General features: G+C 39.2%; 1 protein-coding gene across 2 annotated transcripts in view; it reads left to right on the forward strand.

The window, feature by feature from the left end:
* The window catches only part of pik3c2a (phosphatidylinositol-4-phosphate 3-kinase, catalytic subunit type 2 alpha), a 152,901-nt gene that overhangs the window by 94,665 nt on the left and 32,414 nt on the right, over positions 1 to 25,822 (forward strand). For both annotated transcript variants that reach the window (XM_072272476.1, XM_072272475.1), the window contains exons 10-18: positions 860 to 905; positions 2,645 to 2,867; positions 9,672 to 9,794; positions 12,029 to 12,196; positions 13,838 to 13,949; positions 14,528 to 14,667; positions 17,837 to 18,025; positions 21,651 to 21,744; positions 22,903 to 22,997. In XM_072272476.1, coding sequence (XP_072128577.1) covers positions 860 to 905; positions 2,645 to 2,867; positions 9,672 to 9,794; positions 12,029 to 12,196; positions 13,838 to 13,949; positions 14,528 to 14,667; positions 17,837 to 18,025; positions 21,651 to 21,744; positions 22,903 to 22,997 — 1,190 coding nt within the window. The remainder of the gene's footprint in view (positions 1 to 859; positions 906 to 2,644; positions 2,868 to 9,671; positions 9,795 to 12,028; positions 12,197 to 13,837; positions 13,950 to 14,527; positions 14,668 to 17,836; positions 18,026 to 21,650; positions 21,745 to 22,902; positions 22,998 to 25,822) is intronic.

Genomic DNA, 25,822 nt, shown 5'->3' on the forward strand with positions numbered 1-25,822 from the left:
CTTTAAGGACACTATAACTTGTGTTCTCAATATTTATTGTTTATTATTTATTATTGTTATGATTATTTTCTTTTTATATTTGCACAGTTTGTTGTCTTTTGCATCCAAGTCGTTTGTCTGTCTCTATCTTGTGTGGTTTTTCATTGATCTTATTCTGTTTATTGCTATTTACTGTGAATCCCTGCAAGAAAATGAGGCTGACGGTAGTATTTGGTGACATAGATGTACTTTGATAATGCACTTAATTTTAAATTTGAGCGCAAAAATTGAATCAGTTAAATCCTGCCGCAGCTTACAAACTGTTGAGGGATATGAATAGTTATGACATTCACATGTATTCAAAATTCTTAAAAGTTAAAAGTTCTTCTTGAACCTAAAATGGAAGTGAAACATTAAAACACTAGGAAGATTCACGTGTAATTGAATCTTTGAAGCAAAATGAATGAGTTCCTGCTTAGCAGGTAGATTCCCTTCTATAACTTTGTGAGATTTCCAGAACTTTGTAGTTTCCACTAGGCTCAAGTCCAAAAAGTAGGATGTCATTCTATCCTGAGCAGCAATCTACAATGCAGAATATTTGGACTTACACCCTAGTTTGGGAGTCTAGAATTTCTGCACGGTTACACAATAGAAACCTTGTAATTTGGAAGGGAGCTAGCCAAGCTTTTAAGCAAAGGATTCAGACCACTGAGATAAATCTGAAATTAAAGGGCTGACTCCGTTATTTTACAAGTGAAGGGAATCTGACATTGTGCAATATTCAATTTCTTAGTGTATCCTGGATTTCAATTCACAAGTAACAAAAGGAACCATCTCATTTTAACTTCAGAGACTAATTATAATGCATTCTCAAATATAGGTTATATCAAAAGAGACTGGTGATTCAACAAATGTTGCAAAAAATGGTAAGTCACCTTAAGAGCAAAATATATGTATTTAAAATGTAATTCACTTAGTGCCAGAGAGGCTATGCTGTTAGGGATGATTTTGACAGATTTTCTCCTTAGCTACCCAGTTAGCAAACAAATGTGTGCAATTTTGTATTTTGGGACCTTTGTACCATGTAAATATAATGTTGCAAGTCAGCTGGAAAACTGTCTTTTATTCCCAGAAATATGAATCCCTGACAAACTCTAAAAAATGCATTATTCCAATTGAACATGCACGGATTTTATTTTCAGTTTTCCAAGGTATTGATGTCAACAGCACTGTTTTCACAATTGCATAGGTTATTTGGATGTTGTTTTCAATGATTAATTATGAATTGTTTTGTATTTTACACAAAACAACAGAGCATTCTTTTTGTACAAACAGATCGTGATTAAGTGTAGAAGTATGATACATCATATGACCTTTTGAGCATTTACTTGCAATTTGCAGAGACAAGCTGTTTCAACTAAATTTAAAATAGAAACACAAAATACTGAACAGGGCAGACTATATCCATGGAAAGAGAAAGAGAATTAATGCCTCAAAACTGGGAAGGAGATAATAGGATTATCAGTTTTCTTGGAAATAATGCAAATGGAGTATTGTGAACCGTTCTGGGCCCTTTATCTAAGAAGAAATGTGCTCGCATTGGAGAGAGTCCAGAGGAGGTTCACAAGAATGATTCCAGAAATAAAAGGGTTAACATTTGAGGAGTGTTTGATGTCTCTGAGCATGTACTGGTTAGAGTTTAGAAGAATGAGGGGGATCTTACTGAAACCTATCATATATTCAAAGGCCTGGATAGAGTGGACATGGAGAGGGTGTTTCCTACAATAGGGGAGTCTTGGACCAGAAGGCACAGCCTTAGAATAGAGCAGGGGTTCCCAATCATTTTCATGCCATGAACTCCCTAGCATTAGCCGAGGGTGTCCATGGAGCCCAGATTGAGAACTCTTGGAATTGAGATACATCCATTTAGAACAGAAATTAGGAGGAATTTCTTTATGAAGTTTTGTGAATCTGTGGAATTCATCGCTGCTAACAGCTGTGGAGGCTGAGTCATTGAGTATATTTAAAGTGGAGGTTGCTGGTTCTTGATTAGTCAGGGCGTGAAAGATTATGAGAAGGCAGGAGAATAGGATTGAGAGTGATGATATCAGCCATGATGGAATGGTGGAATAGACTCAATGGGCCAAATGGGCAAACTCTTCTCCTTTGTCTTGTAGCCTCATAGTTCCTGTGGTGGAATGGAAGATCAGGTATATCACTATCTGATTTTTCAGTGCCTTATATACTCCCGTATTGAAGTGCACAGAGATGGAACCGTGATCCGCATCCAGCCCGCATTTCTCTACAAAATGCATCAACCACAAACCAGCACAATCAGGCCCAGTATGTAGCGGTGATGATACATGAATGAAGGATTTCTTTGTGCTGGAATAGCAGTCGTCACATTGCGCAAATGGCCCTTTGTTAGCACAATTCATGCTGTACAAAATTTTATTTCCTGTTTAGAAATGTTGTGGACAATGATGTTTGGTATTTTTTTTCTTTTTGAATCCAAGTTATATGTTAATTCAACTTGGGTAACTTGCATGGTTTAGTTTGTGACATTGTAATATTTTTCCCGAGTACTTTCAGCTAAGTTAAAACACATCTGTACAACGTCAATGCATGGATTTCAATAAGAAAGCATGATGTACTCTGATTTCAGGATCTTCACGTGCAGTAAGTCCTCTGAAGGCAAGCATCCATGACCTAACACGGGCTGTCTATGACCTACTACAGCTCTACTTGAGTTCTTTTAGCATCAGCCCGGGTGCCACTGAGGATCTGCCACAGAGTACTAAGTGCACAAAGGAAGCTCGGACCACGTCAGAACACTTGCAGTTCACACTGTTTGCAGCGCATAGGATTCCAGGGACTTGGGTCAGCAGGTGGGTGATGAGATTGTCTCTGCAGCCTTTCAGATCTGATTAGCCCAGGACACCGGAGTGCTTAAAAAGTTATGTGAATGTGTAGAGAAGAGAGCTGCTTTTGTTGAAACAAAAAATGAGCAAGAGCTGCAAATAGGTTACCTGGTTTGCTGGTCATTTTTTTTCTAGTTTAGTGTAGGAAATTTGACCTAGATTTTGAAATCCCTTCTGTGCATTCCCTGACAAAAAAAGAAGTGTCTCTTAAAATCTGGAACAGAAAATTATTGCAAGAGCCTTGGGTGTGAATGTTTGAATTGATTGGCCTGTTTGAATGGAGACTTGAAAACAGTAATTTATTCTAATTTCACAGTTTCTTAATGTATTCTTCTAGCTTGATATGTATTTAAAACATTAATGTGTTTTAAATATTATATGAAAGTATTATATCAAGAGATTATCTTAAACCGTTGTCTTAAGCATTTCAAATAAAATTACCTCTCCAAATTATGAGCATACTAACACTTAAAGCATTTTAGTTTTAATATTGTACAATATATTCACAATCATTTAAGTGACCTTTATTTTATAGAGCCATGGTGTCACAGAACACTACAGCACAAAAATAGGCCCTTCAGCTCATCTAATCCTGCACTATAAATCTGCCTAGTCCTATCGACCTACATCCAGGCCATAGGCCCCCATATCTCTCCTATCCATGTACATATCCAGGTTTCTTGATCTTGCATTTAGTCTATACCTCTCATAATTTTGTCAAATCTCACCTCATTCTTCTATGTTCCAGGGAATAAAGTCTGAACCGACTCAACCTTTCCATATACCTCAGATTCTCAAGTCCTGGCAACATCCTTTTAAGTCTTCTCTGCTCTTTTTCAATCTTATTGACGTATTTCCTGTAGCACGGTGACCAAGGCTGCACACAATACTCCAAATCAGCCTTCAGCAATATCTTGTAGAACTTCAACATAACATCCCAACTCTTGTATTCAATACTTTAATTTGTGAAGGCCGGTGTGCCAAAAGCTTTCTTTACAACCCCATCTACCCGGTGATACAACCTTCAAAGAACTATGGCTCTGTGTTCCCAGATTCCTCAGTTCTACCACATAGAGTTATGGAGATGAACAGCACAGAAACGGGCTCTTTGGGCCATCTGGTCTATGCTGAACCATTTAAACTGACTACTCCCATCGACTTGCACTAGAACCATAGCTCTCCATACCCTAACCATCCATGTACCTTAAACACCTCTTAAGCATTAAAATTGAGCTCGCAGGCACCACTTGTGTTGCCAGCTCATTCCACACTCTCATGACCCTCAGAGTGAAGAAGTTTCCCCCTATGTTCCTCTTAAACTTTTTACCTTTCACCCTTAACTTATGACCTCTGGTTATAGTCCTACTCAACATTAATGGAAGAAGCCTGCTTGCATTTACCCTATCTATACCCCTTATAATTTTGTATACCTCTATCAAATCTCCTCTCAATTTTCTACATTCCCAAGAACAAAGTCCTAGCCTATACACTCTTTTCTTATAATTCAGTTCCTCCAGGTCCGGCAACATCCTTGTAAATTTTCTCTATACTCTTTCAATCTTATTTACATCTTCCCTGTAGTTAGATGACTAAAACCATAAGCAATACTCGAACACGAGGAAATCTGCAGATGCTGGAAATTCAAGCAACACACACAAAATGCTGGTGGACTGCAGCAGGCCAGGCAGCATCTATAGGAAGAGGTACAGTCGATGTTTCGGGCCGAGACCCTTCGTCTGGACGTCGACTGTACCTCTTCCTATAGATGCTGCCTGGCCTGCTGCATTCCAACAATACTCTAATTTAGGCCTCACCAACATCTTGTATAACATCCATCTCCTGTACTTTGATTTCTGAATGCCAATGTGCCAAAAGCTTTCTTTATGACACTATCAACCTGTAACGCCATGCTTAATGAATTATGAATCTGTATTCCCAGATCCCTTTGCTCTTCAGCACTCCTCAGTGCCCTGCCGTTCACTGTGTAGGACCTATCCTGTTTGGACCTACTAAAGTGCAGCATCTCGCACTTGTCTGCATTAAATTCCATCTGCCATTTTTTTTGCAGCCCATTTTTCCAGCTGGTCCAGATCCCTCTGTAAGTCATGATAGCCTTCCTCACTGTCCACTATCTTGGTGTCATCTGCAATCTTTGTGATCCAGTTAACTACATTATCATCCAGATCATTGATGAAGGTGACAAACAATAATGGACCCAGCATTGATCTCTGCGGCATTCCACTAGACAGAGGCCTCCAGTCAGAAAAGCAACCTTCTACCACTCTTGTGGCTTCTCCCACAAAGCCAATGTCTAATCCAATTTACTTCCTTATGTTGAATGCCAAGTGACTGAACGTTCTTGACCAATCTCCCATGCGGAATCTTATCAAATGCCTTGCTAAAGTCAACAGCATCCTCTGCCTTGCTTTTATCTGCTTTCTTGGTAACTTCCTCGAAAAACTCCATAAGATTGGTTAGACATGACCTTCCATGCACAAAGCCATGCTGACTATCCTTAATCAGTCCATGTCTATCCAAATACTTGTATGTCTGGTCCCTTAAAATACCTTCCATTAACTTTCCCCTCAACTGATGTCAGACTCACTAGCTTATAATTTCCGATATATGTTTAGAGCCTTTTTAAACAGTGAAACGACATTGGCTATCCTCCAATCCTCAGGTACTTCACCTGTCACCAAGGATGATTTAAATATCTCTGCTAGGGCCCCAGCAATTTCTGCACTTGCCTCCCATGGGGTTCATGGGAGCACCTTGTGTTCCTTTGGACCTTGCCTTTCTCAATGCCCTACCCCTCACTGTGTAAGTTGTACAGGTGAAGTCATCAGGGGCACTGAGTTGCAGCGTGTGAAAATCCAAGCAGGAATTGAAAATTGGGTTCCAAACTGACTCAGTGGCAGGAAGCAAGAAGCTTCTGCAGGGGTTTTACAGGAGTCTTGTTTTTGCAGCGATTTTATGCGTGACTCTTTCCAGGAATTTCTGTTTCCCTCCCTATAATCTAACCTCCTTATTTTCTACATAACCTGCAAAAGTAAGGTCTTCAGTACAGACCATTAGATCATCATCATCCAGACCACTTTAAATTAATTCATCCTATCAGAAAATGTTGAGTATTATATTTTGGGACATGTTGTATGTTTGATTTAGTGTTTTGCTTCTTGGCACAGTTCACTTTTAAGACCAAAGAGTTTCAACTTTAATGGTCAGTCACATGGAGTGATTAATGGACATCACTGAGCTTCAGCATGGCCATTATCTTATTCTGATGAGCCTTGTGCAAATTCACAAATTTTATCTTAAATTGACTAGCAAGTGGCAAGTTGAAATGAAAAGGTAAGGATAATTTAATCACTGAAAATGCAGTGGATTCTGATTGATTGGGACACTTTGGGACCAGTACATTTTGCTCCAGACAGGAGGAAGATGCAAATGTTTAAGTTAATAAGAAAGTGTACAAAAAGTATTAGATGTGATGAACATAGCAAGAGGGGAAATACTAAGATGTTTAGCACTTTGAAAGTGATAGACCGTTAAAAGAAGCAAGATATAAAATATCAGGAACTTTGAACATTATTTTTCAAACCTCGCTGATAATGGATCGGAGGTTGCTAACTTTGTATCCTTGCTGTAAAGGAATGAGGGGATAAACAGAGTAATCACAAGGTGCTTAGTTTAACTTCAGTGCTGGGAAAATTGTTGGAATCATTTCCCAGGGTATATTAAACTTTATTTTAAAAGGCATAAGTTAATTAAGGTCATTCAGCATAGATTTGTTAAATAGCAGTTTTGTTTGATTATCTCTTTTTTTTTAAAGTAACTAGGACAGCGAGTGAAGACAATTTGGCAAGGCTTTTGACAAGGTCCTATAAAGAAGGCTGGGCCAAAAAGTTAAAAGCCTATGGGATCTGAGGAGGAATTGCAAGTTGGGCTCAAAATTGGCTCAATGGCAGGAAGCAAGAAGTTTCTGTGGGGGATCTCACAGGAGTCTTGTTACTGGACCAATTTTAAATGTTTTCCATCTAAACATGGGGGGGGGCCAGAGAAATGATAAAGAAACTTGTAGATGATAGAAAAAAGGCTGATTGGTTGATATGTAGGATGGAAGCTTCAGAATGCAGTAGGAAGGTATAATTGTCAGATCAGTTGGGCGTACTAATGGCACATGAAGTTTATTGCAGAGAAGTGAAAGTTTATACTTTTCTGGAGATGTGGCAAATCAATAATTTGAGAATACTGAGCAGTGTGGAGAAATGGACACCTGTAGTCTATATCCAAAGGTATTTAAAGATAGCAGGTTGACAAGAAGGATAAAAAGGCATAAATGATCCTTTTTATTAGCCAAAGCAGAAAATGTAAGAGCTGGGAGAGGTATAAATGTATTTAACACTACTTAGATCACAGCTTGAGTCCTACATACACTTCTGGTCTCCACATTTTGGGAAAGAAAATTGCACTGGTGAACCTCATTATGCTAAAAATGCAAAACAGATGTGGATTGCTGTTTTCTGTTGATTGGAGCTTGTATATTAATATGCATTTTAAAGTATTTTACTGAATCAGTTGAGAGCTTTTTTTATGGCTGGTTATTTTCTGACTCTGAAATTGACTTTTCCGCAGTACCCTAACTAATGTAATATGATAGGAAAGACACTCCAGAGTAGTTGATCTTAATGATATAAAATTGACTTATTTTTGACTCCAGTTATATTCATCTGTGTTGCTATGCAGAAGAAACCACATAATAATATTGCATATCTAAATGGTAAATGCTGGGAATGTGCATTTTTTTCATTTACATTTGATAATATCACAGCAGCACAACAGTTTTAAATGAATTTTATTCAAATAATTTTCAGTGTCTTATTCCTTAAGATGCACTCAGTCTGGTCATCTTTTTCCTCAGGGAAAAAAAAATAAAATTCTTCTCCAATAATGTAGGTCTTTTTCCTTTGTTTGAGCAAGTTGTGTTTTCAAAGTGAAAAATAACGATGGAATTGGGACCACTTCCACTTAAGAGCACCATTTCACAAATGTAGTTCACAACTAAAGTTACGTGGTCAACATGGGCTGGAGATTCAAAAAGATGGCCTCCATTATTGTGTGAAATAACAATCAACTATTATGTAGTGTTCAAATTTATCACATAAAAGCTAGAAAAGGAATCTGAAATGTATACTGTCAGAGGGGGCCAAGTTTTGTTGTTCCTTGTAGTTCAAGTTTGCCACATAATATATTTGGGAATTGAAAGGTGTTGAATCTTAGTACTGCATTCAAATAACTGTTGTACCTAAGTATTGAACACCGTTCAAATTACCTTGCATTTTTATCCAAAATACCTTGTGCCATTTCCTCAATGCAGTCCTTAACCTCAAGGTAACTGAAGTAGTTATCCAAATGTTACAAGAAAATTTGGCCTTGTAGTATCCATGCAAATAATATGTCTAACAACCATTTTCTTGAAGTTCCAAATTATTGGCAGTTGCCTCCTGTTTGCTACCGTCACTATTTGCAGAGCTGGTGTGGAAGTACGATGCTGCTTCACTTTACCTGAGCTCCCAGCAACAGCTACTCTACTAAAACCAGTGAGTGGAAAGGGGCTAAGAGTTGTGAAACTAAACTGGTCAGTCATGGGTTTTGAGCCCAGAAGTCGATGTCCTGACAATGTCTGCATTACTTGTGCAGGGGTGGAGGTTTTCATATGATGGCAGGCATTCTCTTTGAAAAATTTTTTAAAAAACAAGTGCTTGTAACAGTATGATCTATTCTGTGCACTTTTTAGTGGGGCTATTCAGAATGAATTAGTTGCTGTGGCATACAGATGTGAGACTGTTCTGCCCTGAAGGTCTCCTTATTAAAACATTGTAAAACCATAAAAATGCTTCTGAATAATCCCTTTGAGGTAAATATTGAGACTTTGTTCCTCTCTTCTCTTGCCACAATGCCATGGAGTTCTTCTTCCATAAAGTCCTCAAATACATTACATTTACAGGTGATTTTTATTTTTGTTTTGTTTGCAAACTTGCCTTATTTCAACTATGCAGTCAGCTGTCTTTGCATGGTTTACATAGGACAACCCACATGCTGTACAGAAAACATTTAGTAGGCAAAAAGTTCACTTGTGTATTTTACCGTAATGTAAATTCAGATTGGGGCCAGTTCCATGTGGACTTCATCTTAAGTTGCACAAAATTGGTTTTATTTTTAAATTGGTATGTATGGAAAAGTACTTTGAAGAATATGTGGATGTAAATGTATTCCAGTCATAATCCTGTTGATCAAAATTCTCAATGACCGAAGATGGAAACAGATCACTTATGGAAGGGATGTGGAGCAGGGTAGTTGTTTCTCTCAAACTCCTTTAAATATATCCATTGTACCGAGTTTAGACATTTGAAAGAGATTCAAAGGTAATTTATTTTCCTTAGTCCAGTCTACATAATTGTATCCCAATGTATTAATGAGGAAATGAGTGAGGACCAGAATTTGAAATGAGTAAGATTTAAAGAAGAACATGCATGTTATCCAAAAACAGCTTTTAATTCATAAATCAGTCATTTTTTTCCCTGACTGTATTTAATGTGAATCTGCTCATTACATTTTATTGAATTTGGTAAACAATTCTTGCATGCGCTTCAGTTTTAAATTTGATACATAATCTTATTGAATGTTGTTTTGTTCCACAAGCAGTAATGAAACGTATACTCCAGTTAAATGCAGTTCTTGTGATATTTTGTACATCTTTTTTTCCTTCAGTTTTGAGAAATACTTTTTGATGTGTTCGTTGACTCACAATGGAAAGGATCTATTTAAACCGGTGCAATCCAAGAAGGTCGGGACATATCGCAATTTTTTCTATCATATCAAATGGGATGAACTGTGAGTATATTCTTGTTTCGCGTGCACTCAATTGAGTTCTTGGAATGGAAGGAATCTGAAATAATTTCTTTTTTCTTGAAATACTCTAGTCAGCATCATTTGTGGAAAGAGAAACAAATCTAATATTTTAGAGCACTGATCTGCCTCAGAGCTTTAAAAAGTCATTGACCTTAAATGTTTGCTCTCACTATCGTTGTCGCCTGATTTGTGAAACATTTACCGCATTTTCTGTTTTTATGAGCTGCGTATTGATTGAGTTTTGCAATACTGTCAGAAGTGCTGCCAACCATCAATTTTTTTTCCATTTTCTGTCAAACTTGGATCTCCTGGTGATCCAGTCAATTGAAGAAATTAGCTATTGTACCAAACCACTTGAGGAACGGCACTTTACAGAGTTGGTTGCTACATGCTGAGGTATTGAGTGAGTTTGGGTGCTGTAGGCAACCAATTTTAGAAGGAGCTGTGGTAATGGCTCTTTTCATTTCTGCAATTCGTACTTGACCATTTTGGTTGAGAACTGGTTTGTGCTTGACTGTAATGTGTTCATTGGTCGTTTTGTTCACAATACAAATTTGAAGTTGAAAAATAGCTGACTGGAAAAGCTGTGGAACCTGATTTGATAATGCACTGAATCATACTGGTACAAACACCGGGATAAGTAGGAAGATGTAGGAGGGAGGATTTGGCGAACTGATATGGATGAGGGGGAGGAGGTGTGATGGGGGAGGGTGGAAGAGAAAATTAGCCTCGTTTCATTCTATTGATGGCTTTTCAAAAGAGTCAACTTGGAATTTAAAGGCAAGTTGCAACTTCTTTATAATTCCTGAACCCTTGTTTATGAAGATTGAAATGCCATGAGCAACCATTTTTAGTTTCCCTTTCATCTAACAATGTAAGGTTGGAGGTGATGAATATCTTTCCTTTTTATTTAAAATTTTTCTTGTCACCCACATTTAAGTCCATGCGATCCCCAGGTAATGGATGCTCCCTGTTTTTAAAGATGTCAATTTTTGTCATTACATCAGAAAATAGACAAAAATCACTCCGTGGTAACTCTAATCTCCACAGTATTGTAATGAATGCCATCAAAAGCACATACGACTGAGGAAACTAATTCTGCCCTCCAATAGAATGAATGTTTGTGTGTACGTCAGACTTAAGAATTTAATATTATGAAAGCTTACTTAAACATATGGGTGCTCATAAGTTGGGCATTATTGGGCAATAATTGGGTACCCTTAACCCTTAACCCTGGTACAGCCTGTATGCCAAAAATGATCTCAGTGGTGTTGAAATGAGATCACTCAAATAGTTTAAAATGCTCAATGGGATCCATGTAGAATGGTCACCGAAGGGTAAGTTCAGAGGACAAACTTTCAAATGCTTTGTGAGCTTTTGACCTCTCTGCAGCTTTCACTTTTTTTTAATTGACATCTTCAATTGTACAAACAGAAAGTCAGAAAGAGCTACAAACAACTATTTATGGCTTTCCTTTTGATCTATTGATGTTGCCTATTAGGCAAGTTTTCACTCACATCTCCAACCTGGAACAGTTCAGCTGCTTCCTTTGATAAGTTATTCATATTGTAGTTGTGCTCTCCCAACGGATTTGGTCAACTTTCAGGGAGGTGGAGCAGATAGTGAGTACAATAATGAAAGACTTGCCACCAAACACAGGAACAAATGCGAAATTACACTGTTCATTTTAATGTCATTGAGAGGCAAATTTGCTAATTCTGTCTATAATGAAGTAATTTTTTAAAAAAAGATTAGCAGATACTATTTTTGAAAAAAGCATTCTCACACAAAGCTAAATTTAGACTGTTCCTCATGAGTAATCCCAGCAATGTAAAACTATTGAATAGAAGGAATTTGTGGTTTTCACTGCACTTGAATAGGAACAGCTTCGAAGTTAATGATTCTGAAACTAGGTCATCAGTGCTAAATTGTTTGTACAACCACGGGCTTACATTGTCTTGCAATGAAATTGAAATTCCTCATTTTCTTTGAGGATGCCTTTTTCTGTGTCATTCCATATGTGGTTTATGATTAATGTTTTTAATCATATGCTTTTCAGTTTCACTTGGTCAATAGCATTAATATGAAAACCTTGTGTTAATTTTTAAATGCTTTTTCAGTTTCAATCCTGGCCACCTTAAATGGTTCAAATAAATATTTCTACAAACTACTACTTTGTAGTCCCTGACCAGCCACTTAATGTCCTTGCCTTTCAGAATCAGTTTTCCTGTTCAGATTTCACAATTGGCCCTTGAAACAATGCTGCGCCTCAGTTTGTATGGAGTTCCAAATCCCTCAGCAGCTGGATCGCCGGATTCTAACAAACAAAGGAAGGGACCGGAGTACCTCGGTCGAGTCTCTGTGCCTCTCTTTGACTTTAATCGGTAATATTCTTTATCTCATCTCCTCAGCACACTGTGACAAGTTAGATGAGTATCCTATGTTGACGGATTATGCTGATTTTCAATTTCGGGCTCCATAGGGAGCTGCTAGCTTGTTGCTATTGACATGTTTGCACATTCTGGACTTCAGTTGAATCCAGTTGAGTTCCTGGTGGTGCTGAGACAAGGGAACAGATTCACTTCATACCTGGCTAGTCAAACACCTCTGCACCATCCGCACAAGTGGGACCTCCCGGTGGCCAAACATCTTAATTCCGATTCCCAATCCCATTCTGACATGTCGATCCATGGTCTCCTCTTATGCCAAGATAAGGCTACCCTCAAGATGGAGGAACAACTGTTATATTCTGTCTGGGCACCCTTCAACCTGATGATATGAATATCAATTTCTCCTCTCAGTAAATTAAATCCCCCCCTCCCCCTCTGTTCTCCACTCTGACCTTTTACTACTCCTCACTTGCCCATACTTCTCTTGGGTTCCCTCCTCCTTCCCTTTCTCCTATGGTCCACTGCCCTCTCCTGTCAGATTCTTTCTTCTCCAGCCCTTGAAATTTTCCACCATCCTGACTTCACCTATCACCTTCCAGCTAGCCTCTTTTCCTTCCCCCACCCCCCCACCCCCATCTTTTTCTTCCGGCATCTTCCCTCTTCCTTCTCAGTCCAGAAGAAGGGCCATGGCCCGAAACATCGACTTTGTATTCCCTTCTGTCGATGCTGCCTCGCCTGAGTTCCTCCAGCATTTTCTGTGTGTTGCTCTGCATTTCCAACAACTGCAGACTTAATCTCGTGTTTGTTTTCAAGCTTACGCCCGGCCATTGATTGAGAATCTCATTCATCCAAATGGAGTTATTTTGTTTTGTATTTAGTAATTTAAATGTAGTTCAACTATGTCTGAATGTACCTAATTACTGGAGAGACACAGAAACAATAGGAAAGGTCTTCTGACCAGATTGTCACATACGTCAAGGTGCAAAGAAATTCCCATGCATGGTAAAAATAAGTACAATGAAGAGCACAGCATAGAACTGTGGTTTAAAGATTGTATTTCAGTCTGAAGTAGCACAAAAAGAAATGTGAAATAATGTGACAATAATGGAATAACTGGGAGGTAAATTATGAATATGGAAATGTGGCCATTGGGGTGGTCCTGCTGCCCGAGGCCCTCTTGCTAGTACCCTGCTCCATTTTGCAGGACCTAAGCTGTGGCTCTTCCAACACCTTGGGAGCCTTGCAACCACAAAACGTTGGTGCACCTGCAAGGCACAAGTTAGATCAAAGACTTTATATTTGACAAACACGTTACTGGCTATGTTTCCAATAGTGGCAGAGTCTAGGATCAGTGGGTGCAGCCTGAGAATAGGAGGACGTCCCTCTAGAGTAGAGACAGGGAGGGATTTCTTTAGCCAGAGGGTGGTGAATCTGTGGAATTCATTACCACAGACGTCTGTGGAGGCCAAGTCATTGGGTATATTTAAAGTAGATGTTGATAGGGTCTTGATTAGTAAAGGTGTCAAAGGTTATGGAGAGGAGACAGGAGAATGGGGCTAAAAGGAATAATCACCCTTGGCTGAATGGCCTAATCCTGCTTCTGAGTCTTATGGACGTATCTGCTTTATTTCACAGTGTGTTAACAAGTGGAAGAAAGCTACTTGGTCTCTGGATATCAGAGTCTGTGAATCCAGGTGGTACGACTATCAATAAAAAGGGGAGCTCAATGGAGAGAGTTGTGTTGCAGGTGAATTTAGATCATTCTGAAAGAAGTTTCATCTCAAATATTGTCCTCTAGTGATATTTTCAACTCTATGTTCTTTTCCATGAAAACCTTGTTTGATTTGTAAATAGAAATTTCAGCTAGTAACTGGAAGTGATAATTTGCTACAAAAGGGAACAGACTTTTTAGATAAATTAAACTATTAATTTAACTGAGCATACTTTGCTAATGAATGACCAAAGCCAAAGACATATTTCAGCTGAAGCTAAATGCTGACTTTAAAAATGCTGGGCCTCAGTGAGCTCTAATGATTTCCCATCCCGATACCATGTTTTCTTTTCGTTCTTTCAGATATTCGATATACTTTTTTGCCAATATTTACGCTGTAACAAGCATCCATATTTCCTTGCAGACAACCCCTGAGACCTTGAATTTCTTTTAATGATCACCAAAAACTTGAAACAAAATGCATCTTGTGCTATAACAATAAATCTTGTTTGTTCCGTCTCCTTGTGTGTTTTATATGCTTTAAGTGTATATTACTTGTATACAACAGGCCACAAGATAGCAGACTCTAACTTTTACCTTCATTTTCAATTTAGGTGGATTTTCCATCATTTGCATTTGACATTCTCTACTATCCTCCAGAATCCAGCCGAATCACTGAGTTCGGGTTTGAAACACTCGATCAAGGTTTCCAGAAACAGCTTCTTGACGTGTTTGCTAAGGATTTGACATTTGAGTAGGTTCTTCATGTTCAGTTCAGCATTATATTTGAATTTGCTACTCATGCAGTGTTCTGTTCAATGCACCATGTGTATCGTTCAACTTATGATATTCATTTGGATATACAATCATAGATTTTGGGAAAAAAATGAAATGATACAAAATTAAATACACTGGTATTCCTTTTAATCTGCAGTGAAGTAGCTGTTTCACAAAGGTGAACTGATGAGGAAAAACTTCTTCACACAGAGAGTGGTGAATCTGTGGAATTCTCTGCCACAGGAAACAGTTGCGGCCAGTTCATTGGCTATATTTAAGAGGGAGTTAGATATGGCCCTTGTGGCTAAAGGGATCAGCGGGTATGGTGAGGAGGCAGGTACAGGGTTCTGAGTTGGACGATCAGCCATGATCATACTGAATGGCGGTGCAGGCTCAAAGGGCCGAATGGCCTACTCCTGCACCTATTTTCTATGTTTCTATGATGTCAGATTCAGAAAATGAATTATTTCATAGATTTACTTGGCTGATTTAACAGTGACAAAGGCAATATTTATTTTTAACCTTGACGTTGAAAAGATTACTGCTGCATATGAAAGATAATGCCTGATGGGCCAGTATTCCAGTGACACCGGTGTTTAGCTCCCCACACATTTGTTGGTGAAAACAACATATCATTTAACCAAACAGACCAGAATATCCCAAGTTCAATGCCCCATCTACTGAGTTGATTAATCTGAATCATTTATGCAACAAATACAAGCTCCTTGGCAAGACTGAGATTTTCTATATCCAAAGCCAGATTCTTATTGCAGAGCTCCTCTGTCTCTCTCCTTCCTTCCTTCCTTCCTCTTTCCTCTCTCCTTTCCTCTCGAGTATGGATTTTACAAATAACTGTGGTGTCACATCCAGAAGTTTGGTTCTATCTGTTATCAGATCATAAGTCAAGTCAAGTCAAATTTATTTATAAAGCACATTTAAAAACAACCCATGTTGACCAAAGTGCTCTGCAAACCATAACAGGTAGCTAAAATCACAGATACAAGAAACACAGATATAAACAACAAGGCACACAGCTTATAGGCGCAAAATAAACAACACGTGAGCCTAGGCACAAGCCAAAAATCAGCCACATCAGGAAGATTCAAATACTAGTGAATAAAGGTAAGTTTTGAGCCTGGACTTAAGAGTCAATGGAGGGGGGCAGATCTGATAGGGAGGGGAATGCTGCTCCACAGTCTAGGGGCTGCAACAGTAAAGACGCGGTCACCCCTGAACTTAAATTTAGATTGCGGGACAGCCAGGATCCCCAAGTCAGCCGACCTGAGGGACCTGGAAGAAGAATAAGGGGTTAGAAGGTCTGTGATATAGGAGGGGGCCAGCCCACTTAGGGCTTTATAAACAGACAGGAGAACCTTAAAATCAATTCTAAACCATACTGGTAGTCAGTGGAGAGAGGCCAGGATAGGAGTAATATGGTCCCTCTTCCAGGCACCTGTCAGGAACCTGGCTGCGGTGTTCTGGACCAGTTGCAGGCGTGACAGGAATGACTGACTAATCCCAGTACAGTATACGGGGAGTTGGAGTAGTCCAAGCGGGAGGATATAAAGGTGTGGATGACTTCCTCGAGATCTTTGAAAGAGAGAAACGACTTGTAGTACGAAGCTGGAAAAAACATAAAGAAATATATTTGGCAATTCAGTTGCTATTAAAACTTGCTTAAAGTCTGCACAGAATTCTGCATTCTTAGCTGTTGATTTTGGTTTGGATTTTTGTTTTTTAGTGCATTGATTCTAGTACACTCACTTTCAGTAACTTGTTCATGTACAGACAATAATATTTAAATAATAAATATTTTATTTATTTATTGGGATACAATATGGAATAGGCCCTTCCAGCTCTTCAAGACATACTGCCCAGCAATCTCTGGATTTAACCCTAGCCAATTTAATCCTAATCCTAGGACAATTTACAGTGACCAATTAATGTTTGAACTGGTACGTCTTTGGACCATGGGAGGAAACTGGAGCACCCTGAGGAAACCCATATGGTCACGGAGAACGCACAAGCGCCTTACAGACAGTGGCAGGAATTGAGCCTGGGTTGCTGGTGCTGTAAAGCGTTGTGCTAATCTCTGTTGTGCCGCCCTGAAAAAGGTTACAGTTCAATTTAAGTGCACATTAGGTGCTTGCAATATCTTAAGTTCAAAGTAAATTATCAAGGTACAATTTTAGTTGTCATATACTGCCTTGAGATTCATTTTCTTGCAGACATTGTCAGGAAAACAAGAAAACTAATAGAATTCACAAAAAGAATACATAGACAAAGACCAGCAAACAACCAATGTGCAGAAGACAGATTGTGTAAATAAAAACATACAACTGAGAGCATGGGTTGTAAAGAGTCTTGGAAAGTGAGTCTGTAGGTTGTAGAATCAGTTCAAAGGAGTCCAGATTGAAGTTATGCATACAGGTTCAGGAGCTGAATGGTTGGAAGGTAGTAGCTCTAAATAATACCTTGCTTCCGTTTCCATGGTGCCAGCATTCTGGTATCATGCCTGCAGATGCCAGAACGCCCAGTATTCATCTTATGTAATTCTTCCTTCATGCGAGATCAGATAAAATGTCTGTGCATATACTTGACCGTGAAGCTACTACCGAGCCTAATTGTGCAGGAAAATACAAACTGCTTCTACGGATGCCTGACCCATTGAGTTCCTCCAGCAGAGGAATAGTTGACATTTCAGGTTTGTGCGATGCAGTAGCCTCCTAATAGTAGCCATGTATTTTTGAATTCATTCGAAGAATGTGGGCTTTGCCAGGATTTGATTACCTGGCCCTAATTGCCCTTGAGTAGATGGTGGTAAGCTGTCACCTTGAACTGCTACAGTTCTTAAGGTGGTGGTGGTATACCCACTGTGCTGTTATTTCTCAGATTTTAACCCAGCAGGCTGCTGTATCCTGTATGGGGTCGAGCTTCAGTGTTGCTGAAGCTGCACTCATCCAGCTAACTCTTGTCTGAATTATGCCTGTCTGGGATAGATACTACAGGAATGGTTTGTGAGCTAAGAATGTAATGCAATGTGCTTACTCCTTCACAGAATATTGTTAGTCTCATTTTATGGAGAAGGTGGTTTGTCCTTTATAGTAGGATAATGAAAATTAACAAGCAATTTTATTTATCTGCAGACTGTCCAAGGCAGATAAAGAGCTTTTGTGGGATAAGAGGCAGTATTGCTTTTCCCACATTAATAGCCTTCCCAAGATACTTGCTAGTGCACCAAGTTGGGACTGGGATGCTCTACCAGAAATCTACTCTCTTCTCCAACAATGGACACCACTCCCTCCCATCTCTGCTCTGGAGTTACTGGATTCCAAGTAAGATTTCTTACTAACATCTGACTTTTCTTCAAATGGAACCGTAATGTTACTTAGTTTTATTTCTCTGACTGGAAGCCTGTGATTAGTGATGTGCCTCAGAGATTGGTGCTGGATCTGTTGTTGACTGTCATCTATATCAGCGACCTGAAATGATAATGTGGTAAACTGGGGGAGCAAGGAAGACTATCAAAGCTTGCAGCGAGATCTGTACCAGCTGGAAAAATGAGATGAAAAATGGCAGATGGAATTTAATGCAGTCAAGAATGTTAGGGCTTAAGTGAGGAGCGATTCCTTAACCAGGTTATTTAGAATTCTCCTCCTCAGAAGACCATGGATGCTAAGAAATTCAAGACAAATAACTGTGACCAATGAGTGGGGTGTTCCAGCGGTCATCGTTGGTATCTCTGTTCATTAATCATGTAAATGATTTGGACATGAATCTACATGAAACGATTAGCAAGTTTGCTGATGATACTGAAATAGGGAGTCTTGTTGAGAGTGAGGCAGGTTACAATGAATTACAGAGATATCTTGAACATCTAGGGAAGTGGACTGAAGAATGGCGAATAGATTTCAACATAGATAAGCATGAGGTGATGCATGTAGGACATTCATGGGGACATCCTTCAATATGCAGCCGGTTTTGGGTGCAAGCTTTTTTCTGTTAGCTGTTCTCAGACAGATAGAGGAAATGGTCTGAAATTGTGATCCACAGCTTTCTATTAAGTTCAAGCCACAGCTGATATTCAGGAAAGCTATTTGTGCGTGATTGTTGGAAGTCTGTAACTGTGACCATTTGGTGAGGGCAGATTCTAGATTTTACACAGGCCACCCATGAGCAAGGAACTAAATCTTTGACAATCATCATCCACAACAACACCTCTTTAGTCAAGAAAGCGGAGTAGCATCTCTGCTTCCTGAGGATATTGAGATGAGTGAGGCTTCCTCCCCTCCCAACCACCTCCATTCTAACCTATTTTTAGAGGAGTGCCATTGAGAATTGAATTGATTTTATTTCTTACATCCTTCACATACATGAGGAGTAAAAATCTTTATGTTACATCTCTATCTAAATGTGCCATGTGCAATCATAGTAATTTACAACAACTAGAACAGTCAATGTAATGTAGAGTACACTCAGATCAGCGTGAGTTCATCAGTCTAATGGCCTGGTGGAAGAAGCTGTCCCCGAGCCTGCAGGTCCAGCTTTTATGGTTTGGTACCCCTTCCCGGATGGTAGCAGCTGCAATAGATAGTGGTTGGGATGACTTGGGTCCCCAATGATCCTACGGGCCCTTTTTACACACCTGTCCTTGTAAATGTCCTGAATCATAAAGTTCACAACTACAGATGTGCTGGGCTGTCCGCACCACTCTCTGCAGAGTCCTGTGATTAAGGGAGGTACAGTTTCTATACCAGGCAGTGATGCAGCCATTCAGGATGCTCTCAATTGTGCCCCTGTAGAAAGTTCTTAGGATTTGGGGGCCCATACCAAACTTCTTCAACCATCTGAGGTGAAAGAGGCATTATTGTGCCTTTTTCACCATACAGCTGGTGTGTACAGACCACATGAGATCCTCGGTAATGTGGATGCCGAGGAACATGAAGCTGTTTACCCTCTCAACCCCAGATCCTGTGGTGTGAATAGGGGTTAGCCCATCTCCATTCCTCCTGTAATCCACAACCAGCCCCTTTGTTTTTGCGATATTGAAGAAGAGGTTGTTTTCTTGACACCACTGTGTCAGAGAGATGATTTCTTCCCTGTAGGCCACCTTGTTATTGTTTGAGATAAGGCCAATCACGTAGTGTCGTAGGCAAATTTAATTAGCAGATTAGAGCTGTGGGTGACGATACAGTCATGGGTATACAGGCAGTAAAGGAGGGGACTCAGTACTCAGCCCTGAGGGGCTCCTGTATTGAGAGTCAGAGGGTTAGAGGTGAGAGAGCCCATTCTTACAACCTGATGGCGATCTGACAGGAAGTCCAGGATCCAGCTGCGCAAGGCAGGGTCAAGGCCGAGGTCTTGATCAAACTATGGTGTTGAATGCTGACCAGCTGCAGCACCATATGGTACAGGAATTGCAAGGCATCTGACCAAAAGTCCCTACAAAGGATTAGGAGGACTGTTGACAGGATCATGGAGGTCTCTCTTCCACCCATTTATCATGTGGGCTGTGTATGCAGGATCCTTAGGAATGTCCGTGATCCCTCCTATCCATCAGGCAGGAGGTACTACAGCATTAGGATGGGAAACAGCTTATTCACCCAGACAGTGAGACTACTAAGCTCTCTGCCACCACCCAGGTGTCATCACTCATGAAGCGCCAGCGGTGTTATACTGTTTACTTTTTAACTTGTGTTGTAAATGCACTTCATGTTAAATATCAATCTTCTGGAACATTCTTTATTTATTATTTTGTGGTAATATTACTTTGTGTTGTGTGTGAGTTATATGTATTGTGTTGTGCACCTTGGTCCTGAAGAACGTTATTTCATTTGGTGGTATACATGTATATAGTTGACAATAAACTTGAACTTAATGATCTATTTGATGAAATCCACTGTTATTTTCCCTATTTATTGTACAATTCTTTCTGAAATTATATTACCCATATTTCTTATTTTCAAAGGTTTTGCATTTAGATTTAGCCAGTATTTTGTTTCTTTTTTCTCTGTCTAGTTTTCCAACCTCTGGCCCTCCTGTCTTTGGCCCGACCCTGCCTTTGTAGGACCATCTGTATTTTGTAACACTCTGGCACAAAATGCGAAATGAGCATGCTCTCTTGTTTTCTGGATTCTGGTTTAAATTTTAGTTAAAAATTTCAATGTGCCACTACTGGCAACAAGAAAACATAAAGGAATGTAAGGATCTGCATGTACTTCATCTACCTCTGGGGACCTGTTAAACTATCTGCAAACAACTAACACTGAGGGCATGTTGTGGGCTTCTGCTGCTGTAGCCCATCCACTTTGGGGTTCAGTGTGTTGTGCATTCAGGGATGCTCTTCTGTACACCGTTGTTGTAACAAGTGGTTATTTGTGTTACTGTCACCTTCTTGTCAACTTGAACCAGTCTGGTGATTCCTCCCTGACCTCTCCCATTAACAAGCTGTTTTCACCCACAGAACTCACTGGATATTTCTTGCTTTTCGCACCATTCTCTGTAAATTCTAGAGACAGTTGTGTGTTAAAAGCACGGGAGATCGGTTTCTAAGATACTTAAACCACCTGGTCTGGCACCAACAATCATTCCACGGTTAAAGTCACTTAGATCACTTCTTCCCCATTCTGATATTTGGTCTGAACAACAACTGAACCTCTTGACCATGTCTGTATGCTTAAATCATTGAGTTGCTGCCACATGATTGGCTGATTAGATATTTGCATTACTGAGCAAGTGTACCTAGTAAAGTGGCTACCGAGTGTATATTGTATCTGTGTTTTACTGCAGCCGAATGTTTGAAGAATTTAAATTTAAATTCATAGTCACACAGCATGGAACAAGCCATTCAGCCCATCAAGTCCATGCCATTCATCAAAGTAACTCTGCGCTAATGCCATTTCATTCCCCTCACATTTAAAGTGGCATGCTTGAGCATTTGCTCATGAAAGTTCTTTATAGGTTTGCAGATAAAGAAGTGAGAAGTACAGCAGTGAATTGGATTGAACAAATGACTGATGATGAACTGGTTGATTATCTGCCTCAGTTTGTAGAGGTATGTCATTTGTTTATTCATAATCTGAAACACTTGTACTGTTATATTAAATTATTTTCTGATGCAAATCCTGCTACAGGCTATTTTTAAGTTGAATTTTGTTTTATATAATTCTATTTCTGGGGAGGTGGAATCAGGTGGGAATTTATTAATATTGAAACATTCTTACCAATGATACAGTTGTGATTCCCCAACTAAACCTGCTCACTTACAAAGTACGAGGGGTGATTGATATGTTCACGGCCTGAGGTAGAAGGAGTCAATTTTAGAAAACCTAGCACATTTATTTTTCAACATAGTCCCCTCCTACATTTACACACGTAGTCCAGCAGTCGTGGAGCATACGGATCTTGGACCTCCAGAAAATGTCGGCAGATGGGTGATTGATAAGTTCGCGGCCTGAGGTACAAGGAGGTAAGCTATACAGCTCTCGTTAGATGCACGTGCAGGTCAACTCTTTGAGTGGTTATGCAGAAAGTTTGAAGTTAATAACTCATCTCCTTCTATTAATAACTCATCTCCTTCTACCTTAGGCCACGAACTTATCAATCACCACTGATGAGCTATTAACTTCAAACTTTCTGCATAATCACTCAAAGAGTTTAACTGTTTGTGCATGTAAAGAGAGCTGTATAACTCATCTCCTTCTACCTTAGACCACAAACGTATCAATCACCCCTGCTGTGGACACTTCCTGAAGGTCCAAGATCTGTATGCTCCACGACTGCTGGGTAAATGTAGGAAGGGACTATGTTGAAAAATAAATGTACTAGGTTTTCTAAAATTGACTCCTTCTACCTTAGGCCACGAACATATCAATCACCCCTCGTATTTTTTTAATATTGTTTTGATTTAAGCTCATTGACCAGAAGCATTAGCATCTGTCTGCAGATAATGCTTTTCCAGCATATGCTGTTTTTATTTCAGACTTCCAGCATCTAACCGATTTTGCTTTTGAGTCAAAATTATTTCTCTTACGTACATTTCTAACAGTTTAGGGCAAAACAGCCTCGTCATTTATAGAATCTAACTATATATTTTTTAAATAACTTCTTTTGATTTGAATGTCTTCCTGCTGTTCTCGAGGGCACTTGTGTTATGTTAAGGGTTTGCTGAAGGTAGTGTGAATTCCATAGTTGCTTTTTGTTTTATTTATAGGCCGTGAAGCATGAGTGTTACCTGGATAATGCATTGGTGAAATTCCTTTTATCTCGAGCCCTGGGGAATGTTTGTGTAGCACACCACTTATACTGGTAAGAAGATAACTTTAAACCACAAACCTTGTGAGCATAACAAATGTTATTTTCTTGGCTGACTTCCCTGGGAAAATTTCATTTTTATTTTATTCATTTTCCACTAAAGGTATTATTCCTACTGCATCTAAACAAGTAGAAAAAATGTGTAATTGTTTTCAGTGCAGTCCGTTATGACGAATGATAATTGGATATACATTTCTATTTGAAAAGACGGTAGCTGCTTTGTAAGGCAATTAATGACTTGCCAATATCAGATGACATTCACAAATGCAGGAATGATTTGCAACAGAATAAAGAAGGTATCAAAGCCAGCAATGAAAATCTCGCACCACCCTGCATTGGCATTCAGATGCACAGTAGTAAAAATTTTATATTAAGTTTGCTTTTTCCTTGGCAAGTGCTCGCTATTTTCATTTTGTGATATAACTGCAAGATGGATGTTTTCATATCCCTACCTTTGTTATTGTTGATACGGAACTAGGTCAGATACTCATCTTAGTCTGAATCCTCCAATTTCACATTTAACAACCAGGATATACACTCATTGATGTACACTCATCACCAAATTTAAAAGCCCTTTGACTGTTCAGTTCACAGTCAAACAAGTCAGCTTTCTTTGTTGCTACCTGTAAAGGATAGCCCAGTGAAAATACCAAGTTCCCTGCAGGTCTATCCTTGGTGTTTCCCTGAGAGAGGGGCTAGTCAAGTAGAGGTGAAGAGATCGGGTGCTTGGGATAAATTGAACCATATCTTTGGCCTTCCCTTCCTCACTAGCATGCTACTTTTCAATTATGAACTCCAATAATATGGTTCAATTTACCAAAATTAACCTCACCTTTGTGTAACTCCCCCTCTTTCACCCCTGCCATTGATTCTATGGTCCTGAAGAAGGGTCTTGGCTTGAAACATCGACTGTACTCTTTTCCATAGATGCTGCTTAGCCTGCTGAGTTCCTCCAACATTTTGTGTGTGTTGCTATGGTTAGCTTGCTGGCCCAATCTTGAATAATTTCCTCTGATGAAACACTAGAAAAAATTTCTTCTCACATTGAACTATTCATTGTTCAGCAATTACAAATGGCACCCTTAATCAGAATAAAGGATTAATCTGACTTTTAGGAGCATCTTATTTGACTTGAGCTTCCTCTAAGAAGTCTGTCAGTAATATTTCCTTACTTCAATTCTGACATTGCTTATCTCTGCCTGTCTCATTCAGTAATGCAGTTGGAAATAAGGTTTTGTTAGGACCAGACTAGTGTACTCCAATGTTTCTGCTATCTCTTTGTCTTTCACTTGCCATGAAATTGACTTTATTCCATCTTGTATTCTTATGCTCAGAGAGTTCTGCTTGCTCTTCTCCTTGTGCTCACTGAACTATGTTGGCTCCTGGTCTGCCATTAACTCAAAATTACTATGGACCTTGTGAACACATACCTTCAATTCCTCATTACTCCCTCATCATCTTCTGCGGCCCTGCAAGAGTTCTGTTACCACTTGCATATTCACCAATATCATTCCAAGCTCATCACGAGAAACAATATCTTGCCGTTATTATATAATACAGCCTCAATTGGCAAGCAAAGGATGGGGAGTTAGTTTTGGTTCATTCAGATGCAAATTAAATTGGTTTATTTCAGAAATAGTACCAAATTTTGTGGTGAAAAGTAGCTAGGGTTATTTTTCCACAAATTTCCTCAACCTCTCTTAGCTACTACAGCTCACCTAAATACTAGGGGGACTTTATAGTGGCCATTTCACCTACCACCTTGCATGTTTTTGGAATGTAGGAGGAAACCAGAGCATGTAGAGGAAACATACATAGTCACAGGGAGAATGTGCAGACTTCACACAAACAGCATTGAAGGTCAGGATTGAACCTTAATTATTGGAGCTTCAAGTCAGCATGTCTACTTGCCATGCAAAATTCATAAACTTTGTTGCACGCAGTAGATTTGAATTTGGAATTGCTAGCCTAAAAATACATTTTATATCTGTGGACTGCCATTCCTTCAGTGTTTCAGAAATCACCCTCCTTTTTAAAGTAAATATTGTTTTAATTTATAGCAACATCCACAATTCCAGCGTCTGCAGATTTTCTTGTTTGTTAATTTATAATGTTTATTTTGTTCAGGCTGTTTTAGGTTCTAAATACTGCGTATGTTCCAATATTTGCATGCTATAACATTGCTATAAGTATTTAATTTCTGCATAGTAATTTCTTAGTTTGGTGCCTATGAACATTACTTACTGCAAAAGGCAACCTAGCCCTTTGATGCGATCACCATAGTTGGATAATTGAGACCCACAACAATTGACGCCCAATTGTAATTGATAGGGTCAGAAGGATTCGATCTTAACCGTCATGGGGGCTTATGAAATTCTGGTGCCTATATTTCTACTTTTGTCACTGTTGCTAAGAATACTTGGACTATTGTTTTGACGGGTAGCTTAATATGACATCAGGAAATATTAGCATGCTGAGAGGTACAGATAACCATAAGCTTGACGCTTAAAGTCTAATTTTTAGATGAAGGTTTTAATTACCCCTCTCAATAGGTTCTTAGTATTAATTCTGATTCTACAAAAGGAATCTGACATTTTTAGAACATTAAACTGAGTACAGGTTGTTTTGTTTGTGTTATGATTCCATAAACGCCCTCTGAATAATTTGAATCAGTAAAACACTCAAGCTTCTACAGTTATAGAATTAAATGTGGTGTTGGATAGAGTGGCTCTGTTGTACACATCACTCCAAGCCTGAAATCGTATCACCGTCACTCATTACTTTACTGTGAATAAATGCTTTTACCAATGAATTCCAAT

The sequence above is a fragment of the Mobula birostris genome, chromosome 11 (assembly GCF_030028105.1).
Source record: "Mobula birostris isolate sMobBir1 chromosome 11, sMobBir1.hap1, whole genome shotgun sequence".
NCBI lineage: Eukaryota > Metazoa > Chordata > Chondrichthyes > Myliobatiformes > Myliobatidae > Mobula > Mobula birostris.